Below are 25919 nucleotides of genomic sequence, written 5' to 3'. Positions count from 1 at the left end.
GTTTTTTGTTTTTTAAAAGTGTTTTATATATGTCACATAATGAATCAAAAAATATATAGACTTATTAAAATCATGATAATTTTGAAAACTGACAACAGAAAAGTAAAAACATCTTTTTCTTGTTTCCTGTTTTTGGTTTTTGGTTTTAAAAAAACAGAAAACTGAAAACCAAAAATGATGCCAAACAAGCCCTAACATATTACTAGTTTTAAAAACCGAGGAAATAATATATTGTATAGAGGTTACGTAGTATAACACACCTTATGAAATAAAACCCCAATTACGTAGCTAGGATTCTCAAATATTCCTCACATTAAATTATATAAGTGAAAATATCGAGTTATATTTGCAGAAACAAAAATGCCTACAGATTAACATCTCTAAATTCACTATGGAGCTTGAATACTTAGCGCCCAATAAAAGAGAGAGAGAAAAAAAAAAAAAAAAAAAAAAAAAAAAAAACCTGCGCCTTTACGATATCATATATCCCACCTCTTCTTTACTCGAAACATCAAAACTGAAGATTTTATATCATCTTGAGGCACTTGAAGCATGAATTGCACTTTCATTTTCATAGGCGCAGCTTTAGCTTTACCACCTTCATCTCCAACCTGGAAACAAGAAAAAATTTGTAATTATATACATTTGTTGCATAATAACTAGTTAAGGGAATATGAGCATCCTTGGAAGAAACTAAGTAGGATGCTGAAAGATTAATCTCTACGCAATAGCACTATTTCATATATCTCGCCTGCTTAAAATTCTTTAAAACACTCATTATGCCCCCTCAAAAAGAGAGATTAATTTGATAACATGATTCATGGCCAATTAAAGAAGAGAATGAAACTAACAAAATGAAGAAAACCCTTGTCGAATAGGGAGCTATCATAGTCATTCTATAAAGAAATTTACTAATGATTTGTTGTTGTGTAATTATCTTAAATGCATTCTGATCTGATGCGTGGAATTAAACCCTTAAGGAGCAGACAAGGTAATCTCTAGCTAATTCCTATGTAAAATGGCGCCCGACCTTTTTTTTTGGTGTATGCTACTATGCTAACTCAAGGAGGGACTTTTGCGACTCTTTGTACTCAATATGTATATCCACGCCACTATGACAGACATAGGAATCACACATGCAAATAGTAAACTAATCTAAACCTACCATCTACCAAATAGACATTTCAAAAATACAATTATTCCCCTTCCCTAAAACATTACCTTAATGATGGCTTAAGGATAAAATATTAAAATACATAACGAGATCTTAACTCATATTTATCTCGCAAAAATAATCTTCACAAGGGATTAGGAAATCCAGCAGACACAAAAAAAAAAAAAAAAAAAAAAAAAAAAAAAAAAAAAAAGAAGAGGTAACCCAGGATGTTTGAGCAAGGAAATAAACCCCATCAAGAATATAATTGTTAAACTATTTATAAAATGATTACGAAAATATATTTTTTTGCAAGGACAATTTTTAGAGGTAGAAACATCAACGTTCTCCTTAAAAAGGAGGTATCAACATTTGTCACACAAGAGTCCACTATTCCCATTTACAGCTAATATGTTTGAAAAAATGTAACATTGAAACCCATCAAACTTCTCACTGGTGTGATGTTCACTCAAGAGGTCCATATTTTAAAGGCACATTCACAATAAAAGATAAATCAAAACTCTTAAGATTTCAACATTATGAAAGCAATACACAATACTACATAGCTCTACTCTCTAAGATCCTAGTTTTGCATGTCCCAATGGATTCATCGAGGAGATTAGAGTGCAAAGCAATTCTATTCCACTTTCAGCAGCAATTTGCGAGGCTGTTCTAGTGTCTAAACCCACTTAGACTCTCACCAATCACCATAGTCAAGAATGAGGTCCCAATTAAACTATTATTTCCAATTCCCTTGAGCCTCTAAGGTTATGATGCTCAGACTTGGACACAAGTGTCAAATTTAGGTAAGAATCCAAAATTCTGACATGAAAAATTCTTAGCTAGAGGGCTTGAGGAAGTGATTATGAGTGATCAGTATTAGAACAGAAATACAGAGCATGGGACATAAATACTTTCCTTCATTATAACTTGTATATGTTTAAAGATAAAAATAACTAACTTTCTCCTTTTTGACCAAAATTAAGTGTCTAGACGCTCATACTGCTAGGGGTGTCAAGTATCAATCATAAGTACTTGGATTTGGGTTAAAACACAAAATCATTGTAATAAGGTACAAAATCCCTTTGTAAAACTCTCTCCATCCCACATTAGTTTGAATTATCAATATATAAAGTTTTAGGAAATAAATTGTGGTTGGATTACTTATTGTTACTTTTAATGGAAAAGTAGATGTGATGGGAGTTACAGGAATATTTGTAGGTTGTTTTTAATAAAAAAGTAGGCGCTAAAATGAGATAGTAGGCCCAAAAGAAAGGTAAGAAATATTTACTACCTCCGTTAACTTTTAATAGCAATTTCGGAATATTTTATATCTCACAAATAATACCCCAAAGTTGCAACTAAAAGTTAACGGAGGTAGTACTTTTTTGTAGGACCATACCAATACAAGTAAGTGTTCAAGTTATTCTAGGATGGAGGGAGTGTGATTAAGAAATCATTGCTTTATTTTGACAAGCTTTAAGCGAAGTCAATAATGAAATAAAACCCACAGTCGTTCATTGATTTACAAGGGTGAAAAATCTTAAACAAAAAGGGTTCTACAGAAAATAATTGTGGGAGTTTTAAGTTAGTAAGTTTGTACAATAAGAACTATGTTAGCATAATGCATATGCATGCTGGACCAAGTTTTATAGACAGCGTCAGTAAGCAAATTAGAAGACAAACATTCAACCTACATTAATCTTGGAAGATATGAAATCAGATCAAAAGAAACCAATTTCTTCTCCAAGTCTTTTATCAGAAAATTATGTTCGTGGTCTTCCTCTTTTATTTATGTAAGGTAATGCCTTCATTGACCTCAGCTATCCTAAGCATTAAAATTACTTTGTAGATTTTTTAACTGTTGTGAAGCATTTTCTGTAGCAGATTGATTTTTAAAAAACAGATCATTCTTTACATAATACTCAGTATGTTTTTAAGAGAGAAGATAACGGTTTCAAGTAACCGGTTTTCTATGCCCAAAAAATTACAACGATTTGATGATTCAGCTGTAAAATTGATCCACAGTAAGCTTGATGGACAAAAATGGAACAATAAGTTACCCAGATAGTTTACAAGATGTACGCATCTATCTCAAATTCAACTTTGGAACTTAACAAAATCCACCAAAAGCACCTTTTGGCCGTGGTCATGTATCTATCCTCCATGCGTCTTTAGTTATCTTAATATCGCAATGATATAGCAACAAATAAAAAAAAAAAAAAAAAAAAAAAGGTTGTGGAGGGGGGGGGGGCTCAAACCAATAAAGGGATTCATAGCTGACACAGCATTGCAAAACTAAATTTGGATGAACAATTGAGTATATATGTTGGCAAACATCAATAACAGTGGATTAAGACAGGAAAAACTTACCCAAAGTGACGCCCATCCAAGCCTGACCTCGGAATCATACCCAGCTTTAAATTTATAATCTTTCCCAACAGTATGCTTGTACGCAGTACTCCAATAATTTGTATCAAAGTCGTACCAGTAACTGGAAGCAATTATTTTACAGAGTAAAAAGAGGACCAAGTGAGCACGTAAGTTTCTTTTTTCCATACATTAATTATAGTCTATGTCAAATATTTAAAGGGAAATTAACATATACAGAGTGAAGGATGCACCTTAATTTGTCTGAAGGACCAAAGCGTCGCTTGAATGCAAATGAAACAGCATTTGAAGGCAAAGAAATGCTTGGAATAAATGACATTTCATCATCCTGCACAGAGTTTAAAAATTCAACTCTGGGACAACAATACAAGAGAAAGCAGAAAAGGTATAACAAGCCGAAATGTGGAAGTCAGCTCAGAGCCAAGTCAGATCCCTGTATCATTTCCTCCAACAAGTTGATTACATACAATAAAGTATTGGTGATAAGAAATTTTTTATAATGAGAAAAGGGAGCTTCCGAACAAGATAACAGAAGCAAGAGTGTGCTAGAAACACTACCTTATATGAGTATCTTAGTTTCAAAGTTTCATCACAGTACACAGCAGTGCAAAGGCCATTGAGAATTGAACCTTTAGCAATACCACTTACTGACAAAACTCTCTTCAAATCTTCATCATCTTTCTCAACTAATGAAACTTCACCACAAGGAAATGTTAAAGTTGCCTTTGGCTGCAGCATCACAATCACAGAATAAAGTCATTACCATTCAGTTGTATTAGGACAGCAACTTAAAAGAGAACATAATGAAACTCCAAAGCAAAGAACTTAATCTCCCCTACGGGCCCCACCCCCTTTCCCGCAATTTAGGATAGCATACCAACAAAAAAGGGAGCTGACTGTTGGCATGCTACTAGTTCTAAAAATTAAAATATTAATTTTAAGAAAACACAGAACCAGCCAGAACAAGCTTACAAATATGGACAAGGGCAAAATAGTGACAACCAACTGACCTCACCAAAACTGACAAATGAAAAGAAAAAGCCATTAAATCAGTATTTTGGATCACCAACTGCTAAAACTAGCCAATTAAGAAATAGGACATACTAAGAACCAAATGAGCTCACCAGACCAATAGAAGGAAAATCAGTGGCCAGTTCAAATTTGTAGCCTGGATCAGAGAGATTTGCTGCCAATGAGACTTCTCCTTGTCGTGCCTGTAATTTTGGAAGTTCTGTCAGTGCAGATATCAACAGTCACAACAGTCATTCTTAGATAATGCTTGTAGCTGATGATGACATCACAGCCATCAGTAGTTTGTCAAACACCAAATAAGAAATAGCAATCCTCTTAATCCTCTTAAAAAGAGATGGGCAACAATTACATGGACCAAAATCAAATAGCACATGCAGTATTCTCATTTAATACTCACCAAAATTTTCTTCAAGTATACAAAGTGTCTATTAAAATGTACTTTGACAGTAATTGTACATAACAGCACAACATGGTATAAAACATACAGAGAGAACCAACTGTTCTTTCCCTTGTCACATATCTCAGAAAGGCATTGATAACATTGAGCTCCAACTGAACATTTCAACGCTACCAAATATTGGAATAAAAGTATTAAAATCAAACAATGATTTATTTCAATGCCTTATGATTGCCAGACAAAGAGCCCCTTTATTTACAATTTATATCTTAATGATAAAGTTACAAAAACGAACAGAGACAAAGATTGACAAAGTATATGGCTCTCTTACTGTCTTACTAATTTTCAATTCAAAGAGCATCATGAACTCTTCAAAAGCAGCAGAAAATTATATTTTTAAAAAATATTAATATGTATCACCAAAAAATTTCCCCTGGGGTGATAGCTACAAACACCAATAAAATAAATCACCCAGAATATGGCAGGAGTAGCTAAAGGATCGAGGATCGTCCTGCTTCAGATCTATCTACCAGATAATTTTCAAGGTATTTGAAAATAAATGGTTCTGGGTTGTCCAAGGTGGTAGTTTGAATGTGATAAGTAACTGGTGTGCAACATATCACATATAGTTGAGAAGAATATTTAATTTGTATGAAAGAAGAATCTGATTCCCTAAAGCAACTATGTGCATCCTTTCACCCCCCCCCCCCCAACACACACAACCATCATCCACCCAACCCTCCACAATAAGGAATAAAGTGAAAAGGAGATTCATTACATACAAAGCACAGAGACGACTAAAAAAAGATGATTTATTTATGATCTGCTTAGCTGCACATAATCAAATGAATAGTCAAAATAAGAAACTATATCTAAAACAAGGATAATCTCAAGCTCTCCAAGAAGGTACTACAATTTCCCTAACACATCTAGCATCCTAGTCAAAATAGCAAACCAATTACAGAACAATCTCAAAGTATATGCAAAATGGACAGATAGCTTTGTAAAATAATTTAGATTGTTAAAATGAACATCGCATGAAAAAAGATCATCTAATCTGAAGGAAGAGAGAGAAGGTGGAGGGGCATCAGAGACCTTCGCATCATAAGCAGCTCTCAGCTGCAATCTGGAGCTAATGTGGAGTAAACCTTTAACCAGTGAATTCTTCTCATTCAAATAATAATGCATAGAGAAGTTCCTTGTCAATAAGCTGAGTTCAGGCCTGTAGGTTTCACCCTCCTTGTTATTCTGGTTTGATTAGCATGGGTGCCTAGTCAAATGCCAATTGAAGCTAAAAAGGATCCATACTACGCCTCTCACACAGAGTAATGTAGCCCATATATAACCTCTAAACTCAAAGCTTATAGCATATTATATGAGCAAGTAAGCTTCAAAGAGTAATGACCAAGATCAGCATAGAACAAGTTCAATTAGTTTAATCACAAGTCACATGACATCGACTCTATTTTTTTATTATTATTTTGAAAAAAAAAATCATCAAGAAATCCTAAACTTAACCATCCAAAATTAAATTGATGACCTTTATCCTAAGGGAAAAAAGATAAAAAGAGCAATGACCCTTAATCTATACTATTTGGATAGACAACAATAAAATAAAATAAAAGATCAGCTGCCAGTTAATAAGACGACAAAGATTGTTAGTTTTGATTCCATACGACATATCCACAAAACGAAAATTCAACATCATACAAAGTATCTTATTGTTTAAGGTCTGAAAATGAGTAATTAGTACTCCGTAATATAAGGAAAAGCCCAAGTGACATAGCAACATATAGAAGCACTTAGTTTAAGTATTAAAAAGAAGCAGATGTTTATAGCATATATTGGGCCAAAATTATGGATATTCTACAAAAAAATAGTCAAGTTGGACACTTGGACGTGTACCCATGTTAGACATGGTATCTTAGTCCGAATAACATAGGTAATATTTAGACAAGGTGTCATAGTTTCCAAGGGAGCCTCAGTCTCACTCAGAAGTCAGGCATAGCATCTCAGCAAGAAGACAAATGTGCTACCAGTCATTAGACCTCCTTGCTCAACCATTTTTTAAACTCACATTATAAATATAATCTTTATATGCAATATCAAAATTGCTGAACAATTCACAAAAGTCACTTTCTCCCTAAGAAATCACCACAATGACTAAACGAGGCGCCATGCCACCATTACTGAAATGACCAACACCCAAGAGATGCATTTTCATGATACCATACGTCAAACAGCAATTTGCTTCCCATTTATTTAGCTACAATCATCAGAAGGTAAAAAATGACATTTTTTCGCAGCACAATATCATAGATTGATCAAAACTCTAAATCCACCACAAGAAACCTAATTTCGAGTCAATTCATTGAAACATATTCCAAATTTAAACCAGCTATCCTAAATTCCTACCAAAAAAGTACAATTTACCATAAAACCAAATTCAAGTACTCCAACCAATAACAGCCACACCCTTACCACCAAATCATCAATGGCGCAGGCGATCACGAGTGCATGCAACACTAATTAATTCATTAAGAACCCTAAACCAGCAAATCATCAGAAATTTCAATCCGATAATTCCCAATTCGATAACAAACTCCAAAACAATAATCAAACATAATAATAGAAGAAAGAAAAGAGAATAACCTGAATATTATGAGCAGCCTTAAGTTTAAGATTAGGGCCAACATCAAGGAACCCTTTAACCAACGCATTCTGCTCCTCAACATCGTAATGAATAGCAAGATGCTTCGTAATAAGCGCGATTTGCGGCTCAGAAACCTCGCCTTTAGGATTATTATGAAAAGTAAATTTCAATTTCGCCAATCCATTGAAAAGCTTCGACGATACTTTGTGGAAGAACACCGAGCTCTCGCTATCAAATTCTGTAGTGACTCTCAACGGCGGACGTTTCTGGAACGAGAACAGCCCAAACGCCGCCGATTTCTGCGACGACGGCGGAGGGAGATTTTCCGGCGAAGAAGACGGCGGCGGAGGTGGAGGGGTTTGGGGTTGGAATTGGATGGAGGAAGGGCCGCTGAAGAGGATGAGGGAGTCTTGAGGATTAGGGTTTGGAGGTTGTGGAGGTGATTCGGTGGTCGCCATTGATGGAGGTTTGAGGTTGAGGAGAGTGAGAAAGGGAAGAGAGTGGATGGAAATGGTTTGAGGAGAGAGAAAGTTGGAATTTTTTTTTTGTTTTTTTTTTTGGTGAAAAAAAAAAGAGAGAGTGAATAGTGATGTTGAGGGAAAAAAAAAATTAAAAATATAAAGGAGGGAGAAAATTTAACAATGGCCCATGCAGGTCTCGAACCTGCGACCTCCGCGTTATTAGCACGGCGCTCTAACCAGCTGAGCTAATGGGCCAGTTTTGGGGATTTGTGAGTTGGATTTAAAATTGTTTTGAGATTTAAGAGATACAGAATAATGTTTAGGGGCGCTTGGATTGAGATTTGAGAGTATTAAATTAGGGATTTGTTAAACGTCGCCCGCAAATCTCCACATAAAGCCCACAAATATTTTTACTTTGACTCTTTTGCCCTTTTTCTAATTTTTACCGAAACCGTAATTCACTCTCACGAAGAATGTGGAGCTGGAGTGGATCGCCGAGGGACACCGAAGAGCCGTCATCGTCGCCGGAAAGCGAGATAATCCGGGGGAAAAATTACGAAAAGTAGGGGTGGCGTCTGGTCAGGACGCCGCCACCATGGCAGTGGCGTCCTGGCCAGACGCCGCCACCATGGCTGTGGCGTCCTGGCCAGACGCCGCCACCATGGCTGTAACGTCCTGGCCAGACGCCGCCACCATGGCTGTGGCGTCCTGGCCAGACGCCACCCCTACTTTTTGTAAATTTTTATTTTATTTTTTTTTTTTTTTTGTAATTTGTTATTTTTTTTTTTTTTTTTGTAATTTTATTTAAACTTTTTGTAATTTTTTTAAAATTTTATTTAAAGTTTTTGTTTTTTTTTAATTAAACATTAACACAAAAAATTAAACATTAACACAAAAATTCTGATTTAAAAAAAAATATATACATTAGAAATAAAAACATTAACACATAAAACAAAAATATTAAACATTAACAAAAGAATTATGATTTTCCAAAAAAAAAAATATTAGACAAAAAAAAAAAAAGTGGTAGGGCGCCTGGCCAGGACGCCCAGCCGCCCCTGGTGGTGGCGTCTGCTCCGGCCGCCGGGACCAGGGGGCTGGCGTCTGACCTGGACGCCCAGCCACGGCGGTGGCGCCTCTGGAAAATGCCACAACCGTGGCTAGGCGTCCAGGTCAGACGCCAGCCCCCTGGTTCCGGCGGCCGGAGCAGACGCCACCACCAGGGGCTGGGCGTCCTGGCCAGGCGCCCCACCTCTTCTGTTTTTTTTTTAATTTTTAAAAAAAAACCCTGCCACCGTGAGCCGTCCTTCCCTCCGCCGCTGTGGCCGCCAAGTCCTTGCCTTGCCGCCTCAACATTGCCGTATTTTCGGGTGATTAGAGTGTGGGTATGGGTTAGATTTTTTTATTTTAGGTTTAGGGCAATAAGGTAAATTAAATATAGATTTGTGGGCTTTATGTGGAGATTTGCGGGCGATGTTTAGCAATCCACTTAAAGTAAGGGGTAATAAAAGTCAAACCAAGCAATATTAAAGTAAATATAGAAGGGGAGGAGCTAGTGATGATATGATTGTAAGAAGATTCATATAGGCCCAGTTCTCTTCCGTTGAAATTCAGTTCAGTTCAGTTCAGTTCTTAATTTATGTCTAATGATATTGCTAATGATATGAAGCCAAATTTCATTTTTTCAAGATCTTATTACAACGACGACGACAACAACAACAACAACAACAACAACAACAACAACAACAACAACAACAACAACAACAACAACAATAATAATAATAATAATAATCAATAAGTAATAAATAATAATAATAATAATAATCAATAAATAATAACAATAATAATACTAATAATAATAATCAATAAATAATAATAATCATCAATAAATAATAATAATCATCAATAAATAATAATAATAACAATAATAATAATAATACTAATACTAATAATAATAATCAATAAATAATAATAATAATAATCAATATGTGTTTAAAATGTTTTGAGGTTTTAAGTTTTTAATATATTTTCCATAAATTTTATAATTATATAGTATATTTTTCGTAAATATTTTAATATGTACATTTGTATATACACATATGTATAGTAATAAATAATCAATAAATAATCAAAGATCACTAATCCGTAGTTAAAAATCACTAATTAATAAGTTCAGTTCAGTTCAGTTCAGCCCAGTTCAGTTCAGTTCAGTTCAGTTCAGCTGAGTTCAGTCAATCGGAACAGGCCCATAGTGATGGTATGGTGATAGGTGAAAAAAGAGAACTATTACCCTTATTTTGAGGGTAATAGGTTACACTAGGGGGAGGGTTCTCATTTTAACGGTAGAAAGAATTTCTAAGGTCAAAAGATGGGCTGGTATCTTACAGGTCAACTCTACTTGAGTTACTCCATAACAAGTTAGGTACATACACTTGAAAACTATTTTAAAGTGTTTTAAATGGGGTTTGAGAAGAAGTTTACGCCAAAATTACTCTTGTCATCGATGACAATAACAAGTGTCTGTTTGTACTTTTAACCTAATTATTTGGTATAATATTGTACAAATATAGTTCATTCTCTTCTCAACTCTTTGCTTATTGAAAAATATCACATCTATCAAGAAGCAAATCCAATAGATGATAGAGTGGAGTTCATTAAATAGCAAGCATAGCCTTCTTAGTACCTCACAAATTGATATTGCATATTGTTTACGGTTTTCTTACTTCCTCTATTTTTCATAAAGGCAACCATCTCTACGGCATGTATTTTAATACAGAGGTGAAATAGGGCAAGTGAACAAATTGGCTAAAATAATTGAACTTAAACATTGTTATGCTACTCGAACTTTTCATTTTTATTTAAAGACCCGTGTCGAACCCTTATTACTTGGGCATGAGTAACACTTGGACTCTTCACTTTTAATTAAAAATCATGAAATTACTATACAAATTAGTTGAATCGAACGCTTGAACAACCAAACCCGAGTCCATGTAACATAGCAAAGAACACCCGTCTCTCTTACCAATGTTTAAATTAGATAGGTAATTTGTCCATTTACCTCTTATAATTATTTTTCTTAAAAATGCATGTTAAGTAAACATATTACACTTGTTTTAAAAACAGGAAGTATTAGGTGTATTGGAAGTTTTGCCAATTAGGTGTATTGGAAATAAAATGTTTTTTTTTTTTTTTTTTTCATTTCCTCTATATAACTTTTGTGCAAAAATCAAAGTAAAGCCTCACTAAGGATATTAAGATGAGCTTCTTTGCCTTTCTCATTCTCAAGGGTTTGAGTTTTTACAAAATTAAATGACACACTTTTAACAATAATTCTATTTCTGAGAGCAAAAAGCCCTTTCCAAATGAAAAAAAAATCAAGTTTATAAGCCTAACTTTCAATTCATGGTTATTTTAGCTAACTGAGCAACTTTGTCATATAACGAGGGGTATCATTATCATTTCATTATTTCCAAAAAAAAAAAGGTGGTTGATCTACAAATTTTGTAAATCAGCCTGATTAATTGGGTCTAACAAAAGCAACTTGGTAGTTTTAGATCATCTCTAGCCGAGAGAGAGAGAGAGGAGGCGCCACAAATACATTACTTGCCTTTCATTGTAAGTTCTTCATTCACATCTCTACAGGTATATAATCCGAGGTTCTTGGTCTACTTTCTACATTTTTCTTTCTTTTTTTTTTTTACCCCCTTTCAGAAGGGGAGAGGGGTTCATAAGAACAAATAGGCAACATACATTTTCGACATCATCTTTTCCTGGAAGCAAATGACACTCAAAGCACAACATAGGATTAAAAGCCAAACCAACAGTTCGCTCTAAAACCCTGCCATTAACCCACAAACAGAGCGGCAAAACTCCCCCTCACAAGCACCCAACACACAGCCACACACTGACATCGGAAGCACACGAAACTGAAGAACTTAGCAACCAAATGTGGGACAGGAGGCTTATTTTTAAGCAGTTGTATTGACAGCAATTGGCCTCCCTCTGCCCATAGAAAACCCTCTGGTACCATCAGGCATACGAGGACCAGGAGGCTGCTGCTTTGCTACAATAGGGTGCTCTGCGTTCATTACATTGTTCACAGGTGGGGAGCCCACATGGTGCCCCCTATTATTTTGGTGATGATTATGATGACCCCTTCCACGCCCCTTTCCGCGACCCCGATTACGACTCTTTTTCTGCCCACCCTCTTTTTCTAAGATTGGCTCCTCAGCCTGTTCAATGACAGAAAACTCTAATGATCAGCTGCTATAGATATATATGAGAAATTATTTATTTATCAGCAGATTGCAACATCATTTGTCAAGGCCAGTGTAAAAAAAACACCATGAATATACCAACAAGATAACAGAGATTCTAATCTGTAAAGAAAGAAGATTCAAAATTTGGAAACAAATTAAATAAAAAAAATCTCTGGTATCAATTCAATTCCATTGCTATTCTCTACTTGATCAGTTATATATAAATATCATAGAATTAATTAGTTTGATTCAAAAACATTTTTAAAAAAATAGCAATGCCTTTTCACCACCAGGGACATGTGGACAATTGGATTTATACTACACAATGACATAACAAAGTACTCCCTCTGTTTCATTATATAGAGAAGCCTTAGCCAGCTAGCCCAATTGACAAGAAAAAAGTAAATACTCTGGGACTAAAAGTGGATAAGTAAATACTCTGGGACTAAAAGTGGATACTCCGATGACAACATCCACATGGATATAAGGTATAAAGAGAAGACAAGAATGCTTACTTGCTCATGAGAGTGGACATCAGAATGCCCAGAAAGGTTTTCTGATTGTTTTTCATTTTGGTTCTGCTCAGACGTGGATACATCTTCTTCTTCACATGTAACTTCACCTTCATTCCCAGTTTTCTTTCCTCGTGCTTGTGCATTCTTAGACTGATAACACCAGAAAATACAAAGATAAAAATTATAAGAAAACCAGGGACATTAACAAGTAATATGGAGCTTAGCAAATTCATAAATTCACATGACATCTATACAATGTAAACTTCAATACGAAGTATAACTCATCAAGTAATATTTCAAAACAGGGTACAAATGCTGTAAACTGGAACTGTATCTTTTAACTGGATATTTATCCCCAAAGTAAAATATAGATCTAGTTTGCAGTTTTATACTGGAGATGAAAAATTGATAATAAATAATTGTTTTTATGTGGATCTTTAGGGAAAGGCCAGGAAGGGATGATGAATACAAGGGAATGATCAATAATGTACACAAAATGGGATATTATTTTGGCCAAAATACATATAGGATTAACTAGATTCCATCCATTCTCGGTTTTTGAAATTAATAGTAATTGAAATATACAAGTCTCTAGAAAAATGCAACTCAATAGTCAATGATAATATTAAGTTAATATATAGATAATGAAGTTCCTAGGTATATTAATGATTTTACCAAAATAAAAAAGATAAATAGGGATAAAGTAGAGTTTAGGAGGGAAAATTCCCTCTAAAATACTCCACTTTAGTGTAGGTATACAAGGGAAGAACTTTATGGAACGGACTTGACCAAAAAGGAAGGAATATTATAATGAATGGAGGGAATGAACAAAGTTGAACTGCTAGCTAGGGGTGTTCAAAAATTACCAACCCCATCCGAAAGTACAATCCAAAATTTCGGATATCTGATCCTTTTTTTTATTTCAGATATTTCAGATTGGATAACCCAAAAAAATTCGGTTTTTGGATCGGATACAAATCACAAATTTTCCGAAAATTTCTATGACCAGATCTGAAAATTTCTGATTGGATTTGCATCGCATTATCTACGATCCGAAATTTCAGGTTATTCGGATTTTTGGATCAGATCCAGTCCGATATCCAAAAATGAACTACGCTACAGCTAGCACAATATACCTATACTAATGTGGAGTTCTTTAAAAGGAATAATCCCTCTTAAACTCTACCTTATTTTTACTTTATTTTTTTAGCAAAATAATTATTGTGCTTAAGAATTTCATTATTTATATTTATTATTATGATTGAATTTTTAATTACATTTTTCCAGAGACATCTATATTTTAATTACTATTACTATTGCATAAATTTCAAAATCCAAAATTAACTAGAATGAGCAATATGCAGCAACAGACTCCTCACTCACAAAGCAATTCTTTGTTGCAGTGCAAGAGATTATATAACTCTGTAAAATAATGAGTATGACACTACAACCTACAATGCTCAGCTTAGGACCTGCGCACTTAGAAAGGACCAGAGGAGCCTTTTAGAAATGAAAAGAAGGAAAAAGGTGTTAGGAAACATCTACCCCAGGTTTAAGCAGTGAGCGAACTCTCAAGCCATTCCTCCAGTTACCCTCATCATTCAGCTCAACAATCTGCAAAAGGTAACAGATTTTTATTTTATTTTTTAAGAAAAAAAATAAACTTCCAAGCAACGGTAGAAAGTAAAGGGAAAGCAAGTTTTCTCAGAGAGAGAAAACCTGAAAGGTGATCAGATTCATACCGCTTTTTCAGCCAGCTCAACTGTTTCATATTCCACAAATGCATGCAGCTAAACAAAAGAAACAAAATAGTTGATCAAAACAACAGCCATTAGAATATTAGATCTGACAAAATCCAGATTAACTTCAAATGTAGCCAGTACAGTTTGTTGAGCACATTTGAATCAATTTTTTTTTGGCTACCATAGTATATTACAACATCAAATTGGTTCCATGGAAAAAATATACTCACTTTAAGTACCAAAGTTAAATAGTAATAACAATGTAAGATCCCTATCCAATTTATTTTGATATTTTTCGTACTTGTATCAAGAGAAACAAAAGAGCATTGGTCAAGTTATCAGTCATAAGGAATATTATCTAGATTTAAGACGGGAAAACCAAGAAATTAATTATAAAAAAAATGGTACAAGAAAAATTGCATCCCAAATGAACGCAAGACCTTCTATTACCTTGTTGCAGTACAGCATATTATCAGTTTTTGATGGCCTAGATGCAGAGGAAGCACCATTGTTGGAAGGTTGAGGCTGACAGGTACGAATACTCTTCACACTAGAAAAGGAGAAAAGAAAACTCAATTAGATTCATAGAAACTTTACTTGAAACTAAAACTCTCTCTGATTCATTGTGATTCTTCCAATCAAGTTCAAATATATTCATTACAAAACTTCCAATTAAGTTCACTAGTAGTTGTGCTATTTAGGTGTAAGGCTATGTTTAATTGACCTATTATTGTGTTATAATTTACACCTAAAAATCCCGTTCAAAAAAAAAAAAAAATTTACACCTTAAAATCCCTCTGTTCCTAAATAATCACATAACCTGCCCTATTCAGCCATTTCGGAATGACTGAATCACTTATATGGCAAGGTCCAACCCTTTATTATCATTAATTCTTTTTTACCCAGGGGGGGCCACTTTCCCCACTTGTAGATTATGAACTATAATACTACTTCCCATACCCCAAACACAAGCTCTGCTAAAACTACGTGTATCAGTAACAGAGGGAGTAGTATTGTTACAAAAAAACAATAACCGACACCTTAATCCCAAAAATGGGGTCAACTACATAAACCAATATTTAATCTATTATACTCTTCCTTCCAATCTCTTCAATCCAATATATATGTTCCTGCAAACCAAACCTGTTCATGTCCTTAACTTCTTTCATCAAAGTCATCTTTGGCGATCCCTTTATTGGTGGATTTTATTACTGCCTGACATGCCAAAACCAACTCAATCAGTTCTCCCCTAATTTTCGCAGCTCCAACTTTCCTGTGCTAGATATTATATCTATTGTTTCATATTAGTTAACACATTTCATTTAGGTATGGTTGGCAACGCATACTTTAAAATATAATACTACGCCCTCCATTTTTAAATACTTGCTCCATTTCTCCATGCACGGAGTTTTAGGAGAAAATAATAAAATATGGAGGTAGTGGGGTAGGTGGAAGAATAAAAAAATTGTAAAAAGCAAAAGCAGTGGAAAGAGTTGGAGGAGAGAGAACATGAAATTAATAAAATATGATAAATGGTGGGTCCACTAGGTGAGAGAAATTAATTAAATATTGTAAAAGTTTTCCAAATAAGGAAATGGAGCAAGTATTTAAAAACGGCCGAAAAAAGAATGTGGAGCAAGTATTTAAATACGCAGGGAGTACTTATCTTTAATTATTTATTAGTAAATATTATAACAGTTTGATATTTGGAAAATAGGCCCTGGGTCAAATCTAACACTGACTATGTTTTTTTCTTAGAACTAAATCACAATAGAAAGTCAAAATTAGTCATGTAAATAGTGCACAAAGTCAAAACATGTCAACTAAAAAGAAATGTTGGAAGATTTTTCTTTTGAGGAGGAAGTATTATTCATAAGAAAAAGCAATTTATGGCATTGGAGAAAGCAAAGTACATCAAGAGGACAAGCTGTCTCCCTTAAAGAATAATTTTTAAAACCCAAGCATATAAAGATGCTAATAAGATAACCTATCCCATGACAGATCATGTGGAGCAGCACTGCCAAAGTTAACTTAGTAAATCTGCTGGTGCTTTATAAATTATAATGTAGCCATCACAGCATTTCTCCACAGAATCTTTTCCCTACCTCAAACATTCAAAACAAATCTGGAAACCATATTGTAACCATTACTGCATTTCTTTACAGAATCTTTTTCCTTCCTAAAACCCTATAAAACAAATCTAAAAACCAGTCCTGTATATTTGAAGGACCTACGTACGCATCTAAGCAAGTATGACATCAAACCACAAGACCTATGCTACTCCACCACCATTTTCCTGCCAAAGCTATATGCTTCAAATCACCCTTCCAAACCCCAAACCTCTCATGGAGTCTTAGACTTTCTATATCCCAGCTTGATAATCCTTTCAATACTCAATTACCATTCCAAACCCCAAACCTCTCATAGAATCATGGACTTTCTTAATCCCAGCTTACATGATATTCCTTTCAATACTCCAGAAGCTCCAGGCAACAGGGAATCCAGAATCAACTTCTCAATCTTAATGGAGGGATTATGACAATCGTCTTTTTTATTTACAATCTATTACTTATTGATCACCCACTTGCCAAAGATGGGTAGTTGTTTCAAAGTTATTGAAGATGCAATATTTCCATGCTTCTTACTATGTACAATTAATTTGCTTATCATTCATTATATAATAAAAATAATTATCTTATCATTATAATTGGATAAAAATGCTTATTATTATTATAACTATTATTCATGATATCATTTGCACAAAATTAAATAAAAAATAAAATAAAAAAAAAAGGAAAGAAAGAAAGAATCTGATGTGAAATGACTATTAAGGTCCAGATGGTAAATTATGAATTGTAAGCCTTTATCAGATGCTTAAGTACCTTCCCACAGCCGAAAAAACCTTCATGAGCTTCTGGTGACAATGATCTTCAGGTAAATTTTCAGCCACAATGATACGAGCCTATACATGAATGCCAATAAATCAGAATCATCAGATGTCAAGGAAACCAAGTTCACAGACATAAGGCAGAAAACTTTCTAGTATAAAGGTAGAGCCCATCAGTTTATACAGAGATATAAAAAGCTTGCAAACATATAAATCTAACGCCATACTTGCAGCTCTTCCATATCAGACCCAGTTAGAGGATGCAAGCGCTTCACTTTCTTCCCATCTTCACTAACTACCTGAGGAGGCAGATAGCCATACAAGATCAGTAAGATCAATGAGAAGCAGGGTGGATTAAAATAGAAGATACAACAGCAGAAAACAAAACCATGATAAAGCAATACCAAGCATTCACAAAGAAAGGAAGCTATCAAGAGAGATTTAGGACTTACAAGCTTTGTTGAGCTCCTTAGTAGAGCTGCAAGCTGAGAATTACTGCTTATGAGAGCCTTAATCTTCTTAAAAGATGCAACCACTGATATTGGTACTACATAGGGATTGTAACCAGGAAAAGGTCAAGAAAACAGGATAATTCATAAAAGTAAAAATACTTCCAAAAGATTAACAAAAACAGAATGTATCCAAGGAAAACTCTACAGCATAGAAGCGATGAAAGAATGTCACTCATCATAATAAAAACAACTTATTGAAGATCCGAAGTTGGTTAACAGCGTGCGGAGGTTGCAAAGTCCAGGGTCTAACTAACTTAAACACGCAATGTTAATGGTTGCAAAGTTGGAGCCAAGTCAGCTTGCACTTAACTCAATTGCATTTACACTCGCTCAAGTTAAGAAAGATGTGAGATTTTTGGCAAGTTATTAAAAATTGAATGCACATATTTTTTAAAATTTGAAGCAAAAATGTGCAACATTAACTTAAATTATTTAAGAGTGTGCATCGTTTTATTATCAAGCTAATTATTTTTACCCAAGAAGTAGTCCTTTCAATATACAAAGAGGAAAAATGCACATTAACTTAAAAAAAAAAATGCACACTTCATTTCAAAAATGCAGTTTCATCCTTGTCATTAAAAAAAAAGTATATCCCACTAGATCTCTCCCCTATAAAATAGATGATTAGAGGGTACAACAATCATACCAAATCCTTCAGGATCCTTGTTGATGAACCTTATTAGGTGATCAGTAGTAGCCAGGTTCACATCACTGAAGTAATACTCCACCTAAAAATGCCTCCTTTTGTTAGACTGTGAAAGACCCAAACAACGAAAAAAATGTGCTATTTGTTGCATATTAAAAATACATGGAAAATTGATTCAAGGACAAGAAAATAAATCTACATGAGAGTTAAAATAATTCATAGCAAACAAAATTATGTTCAAGTTGGAGTGCAAATGATAACAAAGGTTGTACATATCCCACAGACTTATTGGATGAAAAATATACAATTGAGTCCTACACTATGTTTAACTTCACCTTATTTAAGTATCTTATACTTATTTTAGATTAGATTAGGAAAAAAAAAAAAGGTTCATATCAGACTAGAAAAACTACTATATCTGATACTTGGTAGTTTTAAATGCAATTTTTTATTGCTAAATTTCTTTAATTTTGCAAAGAATTTTTTTTACAAAAACTACATATTTGAAGAATACACATTGATACAAATCAAATAAGACCTAACCTTATACATTTTTTCCCTATAGATTAGTGTACATATAAGGTCAATGTTTAGTCAAATCAGATACTTAGATTAAACGAAGTTAGAAAAAACAAATTCACATCGAATAAAATAAAAGTTCACATAAGATGAGGAAGAAAAAAAGATGAACTAAACATAAGACTTAAATGGACATTTCCCCTCTATCGTACAGTTTATTAACCCCTTATGGATTGTTGTTACTCTCTTTCCATGCAGTAGATTTTAAAAGGGTAACTATTAACTAATATAACTTACCATCTTTGCTATTCATAAATGGTTATAAGAAATAAAAGTTAATAAATTATCATGTAATAACCTTTTTTTAAGTAATAAAGAATTATAACCGACAGACACCATGTGCTAAAGAGGGACGAAGACAAAAAGGCTCTTACTCTCGAAGTTTCGCGCTATTTCATTATAAAAGAAAATTCATGTGGCTTTCTTTCAAAAAAAAAAAAAAAGGAAAATTTCAAGTGACTTTCAAATTATAAAATGTAAATTTCTATCAACTCAACGCCTTAACTCCTTTCATAATGAAATGACTTATCCGCAAAATTAACAAATGCCAAGTTTTCCTCAATATTCAAGACTTAACACAGCAATACAATAGCTTCAAAAAAAGAACTTTACCTTCACAAGAGCAATATATACAAAAATGCCTATTATTCTATCTTCCCAAGTCACCAAGTGCATCACCAAATACCTTACAGAACCATCTTCCATACTTTAGCAAGCCAACAGTTCTTCATCCATATTTTCAAAAAATAACTCAACATTGACATATTGACAGGAGCTATCTCTAATTCTATACAAAAAATGCCTAGGATTTTATCTTTCCAACTGTATTACCAAATTCGTAACAGAACCATCTTCCACACTTTAGCAAGCCAACGTTTCTTCATCCTTATTTTCCAAGCTACAAGAACGCCCTTTGTTAAACAAGATAGCGCCAAAAACAATCTAAGTTTGAAGAGTTAGGATGCTTAATTGACTCTTAATGCTCCTCGTTAGATCAAAAGAAATCATCACTAGATTCATCATAATTCATTTTATTGAAAGAGCAGTTTCTTTCATCTACCTATCACCCTTCCTCACCAAAACAAAATATGACATCTTATGGTAAGTTTCCTACACCTAGCGTCCAAGATGGTTCAAATAGTAAGTTCTGATATAAGGTTCTTCAAGATGAATATTAGAACCATAGCATCAGCTTAGAAGGATACATACACAATTATAAATCACATTCTTGAGGAAATTTTGTCCTCTTGCTGCATTCATAAGTCATAAGAAAACGAATATACACAAGAAGTAGCAGAGTGCTATAACTTAACCACTCAAGACTGGGACAATAGCAAAATAAGTTCACTCTTTCCAAAGCTATTTCCTTCCAACTCCAATCTGCAAATCTATTTAATTAATACCATGTCAACTTCACTCAAACAAGCTTATTAAACTTTCTTGCAAGCAATGTTGTGTCAGGTCAGTGCCCTTACAAGTCACTACGACATCAACAACAACTGAGACTTGCCTTTTTCTATCTGCTTCCCACATAAGTTTTCATGACACATAGTGTGTCAAGCCCATATAACTCCTACTTGATGACTCAGAGAATTTTGCAATAACAGCACATATAGCTTCCTAGTTTGCGCATCATAAATACCTAAAACGAATTAGATTCAACCATTCACGCATCCCAAAAACATCAAACATTGTTAAACATACTTTGCCACACATTGCAATGCAGCAAGAGAACTTCTAAATCCATAAGCCTAATGAACTTGCTTATCTTTGACATGCATTGCATAGCCAACAATATTCAATGGCTTCCTAACTATTTCTTAACAAAAAACTTTTTCTAATTTTTTACCATGATTCCTTCTGGACATGATTTTGAGATATAAGTCATATAACACTTACCATGGTGGGATATCAACTTCAATTACTTTTTTATACAAAGACTATACTTCAAATGGAAATTTAGTCAAATTGGTATTTAAAAAAACAATTGTTTGCCATATTGGTATAAAAAAACCGCAAAATTATTGGTAAATTTAAAATGGGGTGCACAAGGAGTTTAGTTCCTCCATTTCATATGTTCAACTTGTCATAATCACAATTCACTATTTTCCTACTCTCCTATATTTTCCCTTTCCCAACTAGAACCAAAAAAACTTGGTCTACTTCAATCAGTTCTCACCACACTTTACCAATTACCTGCCCACACTAAATGTGTCTATGCCTATAAACAGTACCATCACTCAAATTCCCAAAATCATTAAATCAAGGCTCCGCTTCATAACTATGCAACCGAGAAACTTCCTTGCTCTTAATTTTCATAACATCAATCATTATTCACCACACTATTAATAACCTGCCCACACTAGATGTGTCTATGCCCATACAACTCACCATCAGCCAAATTCCCAAAATCAAGGCTCTTCTTCATGATTATGCGACAGAGAAACTTCCTTGCTCATAATCTTCTTTACATCAACACAAAAACAGCCAAACAGAGAGCCAACTACGACATACCCAAAAATCACCAGAATCACCACCCAAGGTATCAAAACTCTAACACTGAATATCATACGGGTGTGTGGAGTAGGTGTAGCTTTATTTAATTTAGTACTTTAGTCGTGAGAGTGGAGAGGAAAAAAAAAATCCAAGTGTAAAAATCATAAGTTGGAGGGAAATAGGCATGATACTGCTGTATACTTCATGTTTGATTTTCCAACCCAAAAATGTATGTATATGCCTCTCATTAGATTATAATGTACCAATGCCTACGATTCTTTCATACCAACATGGCAAAGAAATGAGTTTTTAGTCATACCAATGAATCAAATGTTTGATAGGCAAGATACAATCTAACAAGCCTATCCGAGTATCTGTTGATCCAAGATAATACATCTGCTTAACCAAAATGATTTTGGTATAGAGCTAATGAACTTCACGACCTAGTCTAATTTTGATATACTAGCTTGTAAAACAAACTGTTGGTATATAGAGTTTAGCTCTAAGATTTACTAGTTGTAAGCTTGTTATGTTTTAGAACATTAGTCATTTAGCTTAAGCTTTATAATTAGTACAGTAGTATAAAAAGCTAAGTTGTAATTCATTTTTGTAATAATACACTACTTTCCTTTTCTCTCTCCTCTCTTTCTCTCTTCCTTCCACGATACTGATTGAAGCAAGCTACTTCCATGGCTTCTCTTCACTTCCTCCATGACTTTCTTCCACCATAAATGTGTATTTTAACATGGTATCAGAGCGGGAACGATCCTAGTTCCATTTTGTTCAATTAAAATCCCCAAATTTCTAGGGTTCTTCCAATTTTTCACTCTTTATTGTTCGAATTTGAACAATTAGTCACAAATTGTATAAGGGATGCTTGTTTGACCTTCTGTATTTGTGAAATTTCGACCAATTTCTGGCAAATTTGATCAATTTTTGGTGGTTTTATGGATGTTTCGTTCTTGAAGTTTTTTCGATCGAATTACAGGTTTTTCGATATTCTTGTTGGTGATGTTCGTAGCCACCGTCGTCGTTGCTGTCAAGATTGCTGTTGGTGTTTGCCCTTTCTTTTCTTCGGTGGTGATTGAAGGAAGTTGGGTGTGTTCTGGTTCAATATTACTTCCCATATTCTTGATTAACTTGAGGATTTTTGCTAAATTTGGTATATTTCTTATATTTTCAATCCTTGTTTGGTGATTGGTATACTGTTTCTTGGTGTATATTAATTGATTGGAGGTGTAGTCAGATTTTGTTGATGTTATTGTGGATATTTTCTTGTTACTATTGGATTTGAGTTGTTCTTGATTGAATGTTGACTTGAAGTGTGTATTGTGTTGTTGGATGTTGATGATGAATATTGGTTAGTTGAAGTCTGTTGGATTTTTGGGTTAATTGTTGGTTGAGTTTTGAATTGAAGTTTGGGTTGTATTGGTGATTGATATATTTTATGATGTTGATATTGTGCTGATAGTTGATGGGTGATGTTGAGAGTTCTTTGGTTGTTTCCTTCCCAAACACATTCTTTCGTCTCTTTCTTTTTCCATTCTTCCTCAAATTGTAAAGTTTGTTCTTCTTGGATTATTAATCAATTTGCCGAGGTTAAATTTCCAGAGAGTTTGATTGATATCCATTCTTTTCTTGCCTTCTTTTGAGGCTTTTCTATGATGATCCTTAGTGATTTATTTTGACCCATAGTGGTCCTTTTTGCCCATAGTGGCTTGTTGGTTGCCCATAGAGGCTTTGATATTCAGACCCATAGTTGGTCATTTGCCCATAGTGGCTTGTTGATTGCCCATAGTGGCTTATTTGATGATCCATTGAGATCAGTTTTTCAGACCCATAGTTGGTCATTTTGTTTTGCCCATAGTGGCTTTCTTTTGTGATCCATAGTGATCAAATTTTATGACCCAATAGATGGTCATTTTCAAGACCCATAGTGGTCAGTTTTGTTGTGGCCAAAAGCTCAGTTTTGTGATCCTTTGTGATCAGTTTTGGTGAGACCCATTGAGGCTCATTTCTTCAAAGACCCGAAGAGGTCAAATTTTCAGATCCTTTGTGATCACTTTCTTCTCTTTTTCAGTTTCCAAACACATTCTCTTCCATATTCATTCTCCTCTTATTTTCCATTTACATTGGAACTATAGTGTATGTGTTGTTATATGGGTGGAGATTGGCTTGGTTGATGGTTCATGGGTGTATCGTGAGATTGGTGGTCACGCAGTTGGTGTATTTGGAAAGTTTGGTTGTTTATGGCTGGTTTGGAGGATTGATATGGTTTGGTCATCTATTAAATCAATTTGATGGTCTATTGTGATATATGGTGGCGTTTGTGTATTGTGGTGATGGCGTTGTTTGGTTAGTTCCAATATGACTGATTTGGAATACATTAGTGTGTTTTGTGGGAGTTGGTACTTGTGCAATTATGGTGATATGAAGGTTGAGGTTTCAGCAAATTTATGGTTTCAGTTGGCATCGATATTGGCATCTCTTCAGCAAAATACATATTCTTGGAATGTTGCTTATGAGTTGATGACGATGATTGGCTTCAGTTACATGGGATTGTATACATCGCATCTTTGATTGTGGCTTTGCTTTCTTCCTTGCTTTCTTTGCATTTTATTCCCCTCCTGTTAGCTTCTTCAAACTAAAAATGGTTAACCATTTTCAGTTTGAGGGGGGGTGTTGGTATATAGAGTTTAGCTCTAAGATTTACTAGTTGTAAGCTTGTTATGTTTTAGAACATTAGTCATTTAGCTTAAGCTTTATAATTAGTACAGTAGTATAAAAAGCTAAGTTGTAATTCATTTTTGTAATAATACACTACTTTCCTTTTCTCTCTCCTCTCTTTCTCTCTTCCTTCCACGATACTGATTGAAGCAAGCTACTTCCATGGCTTCTCTTCACTTCCTCCATGACTTTCTTCCACCATAAACGTGTATTTTAACACAAACGCTCCATATGAGATTTGTAAACATAAAAAATGCCATCAGATAATACCAAATTCAATTCATAACATAAAATTAAAATCCTAATTTAGCAACAATTCCCAATACTGATTTTAACCACTAAATCATACTAATTTGCCAACATATACATACCATTGATCAATAAGTCAGCTTGATATAAACATAAACATACATATTAACATTTATAGCAAAAAAATTGATTAGCAAATACACACCTGATTAATGAGTTTCTGAGTATTCTCATCAGACAACCCATTATGATTCTTTGCTGCACCATTACTCCCTTGCCCATGATCCTTATCCTGCTTATGACCACCTTGACCAGCTCCATCCTGCTGCTCCCCGCTTCGATGATGCTTCGGTTGATTGTGATGATGATTCCGATGCGAATCATTCCGGTGATGATGATGCTGATGATCATGATGATTCTGATTATGCTGGTGCTGCGGCTGATGATGGAGATGATTCAAGTGAGGCAACGGAATAAGCGGAAACGGCGAGTTGACTTGCGGCGGAGGCGGCGGCGGCGGATAAACATGCACCAACGCCGGCGGCGGAGACGGCGACGGCGACGGAGAAACGATCATCATTCTCGGATCACCACCACCAATAACCGAGCTCGGCGGCGAAGGAATCGTCTTCTTCGGCTTAAACTCCGGCGCTTGAGCATTCAACTTACTAAACGACGAGTTCCGAGACAACGACGACGAACCTGAGTCTTCTTCAACGGAGATGGTTTCAGGAACCATGGAATCGGCTAATTGAGGTTGATCGGGAGGAGAAGGAGTAGAATCAAGGGTTTTTTCTGAGGATTGATCCGCCATTGTTAGGGTTTTGAAGGGTTTAAGGGGGAGAGATTGACTCCCCCTAGAAATGGAAAGACGAAAATTGGGGGAAGAGAGAGAAAGACAGTAGAGAGAGAAATCGGGGTGGAGGAAGACCGAGACACCGTTAATGGAGGTTTTTATAGGGACGCCGAAGCCGGAGGATTGTGGAGGAGGAACTGGAGTGGGGCCCACTCAATTTTTATTTATTTTTATTTTTTAAAATATTTAAATTTTTTATTTTTTAATTTTATTGATTTTTTGATTTTATCAAAAAAAAAATGAAAAGAAATGAGAAGTGGATTGAGTTATGAGAATGATTGGTGGTGCAAAGATTGATTGGGACAAAGGGGTAGGGACCCACTAATAAGAAGAGGGGGGTAAGTGATGAATAAATCTAAGTAGT

At 34.7% G+C, this 25919-nt stretch overlaps 2 protein-coding genes and 1 non-coding gene across 4 annotated transcripts; all 3 read right to left on the bottom strand.

The window, feature by feature from the left end:
* Window positions 1-213: 213 nt before the first annotated feature.
* On the bottom strand, window positions 214-8302 carry LOC110738658 (outer envelope pore protein 37, chloroplastic-like). Of its 2 annotated transcripts, XM_021919052.1 has the most exons (7): window positions 7626-8302; window positions 6069-6221; window positions 4669-4758; window positions 4103-4273; window positions 3778-3872; window positions 3527-3647; window positions 214-611 (listed from the first exon to the last, which is right to left on the bottom strand). In XM_021919052.1, the coding sequence occupies exons 1-7, from the start codon at window positions 8082-8084 to the stop codon at window positions 480-482; spliced, it is 1221 nt and encodes a 406-aa protein (XP_021774744.1). In that variant the 5' UTR covers window positions 8085-8302; the 3' UTR covers window positions 214-479. The 2 variants fall into 2 exon arrangements, with proteins under 2 accessions (XP_021774744.1, XP_021774745.1); XM_021919053.1 differs by lacking the exon at window positions 6069-6221 and having other exon boundaries at window positions 7626-8294.
* TRNAI-AAU lies at window positions 8269-8342 on the bottom strand. The gene has a single exon. It is a non-coding gene; the product is annotated as a tRNA-Ile (tRNA).
* Window positions 8343-11669: 3327 nt separating this feature from the next.
* On the bottom strand, window positions 11670-25794 carry LOC110738657 (la-related protein 6B). Its single transcript, XM_021919051.1, has 10 exons — window positions 24905-25794; window positions 18649-18730; window positions 17943-18037; window positions 17718-17789; window positions 17486-17565; window positions 15054-15153; window positions 14604-14651; window positions 14407-14475; window positions 12862-13011; window positions 11670-12319 (listed from the first exon to the last, which is right to left on the bottom strand). Exons 1-10 carry the CDS (start codon window positions 25511-25513, stop codon window positions 12056-12058), a joined length of 1569 nt encoding a protein of 522 aa, XP_021774743.1. The 5' UTR covers window positions 25514-25794; the 3' UTR covers window positions 11670-12055.
* Window positions 25795-25919: the final 125 nt, after the last annotated feature.

This window comes from Chenopodium quinoa, unplaced genomic scaffold (genome assembly GCF_001683475.1).
Source record: "Chenopodium quinoa cultivar QQ74 unplaced genomic scaffold, ASM168347v1, whole genome shotgun sequence".
Lineage (NCBI taxonomy): Eukaryota > Viridiplantae > Streptophyta > Magnoliopsida > Caryophyllales > Amaranthaceae > Chenopodium > Chenopodium quinoa.
This window is presented reverse-complemented; position numbering and strand designations above follow the sequence as displayed.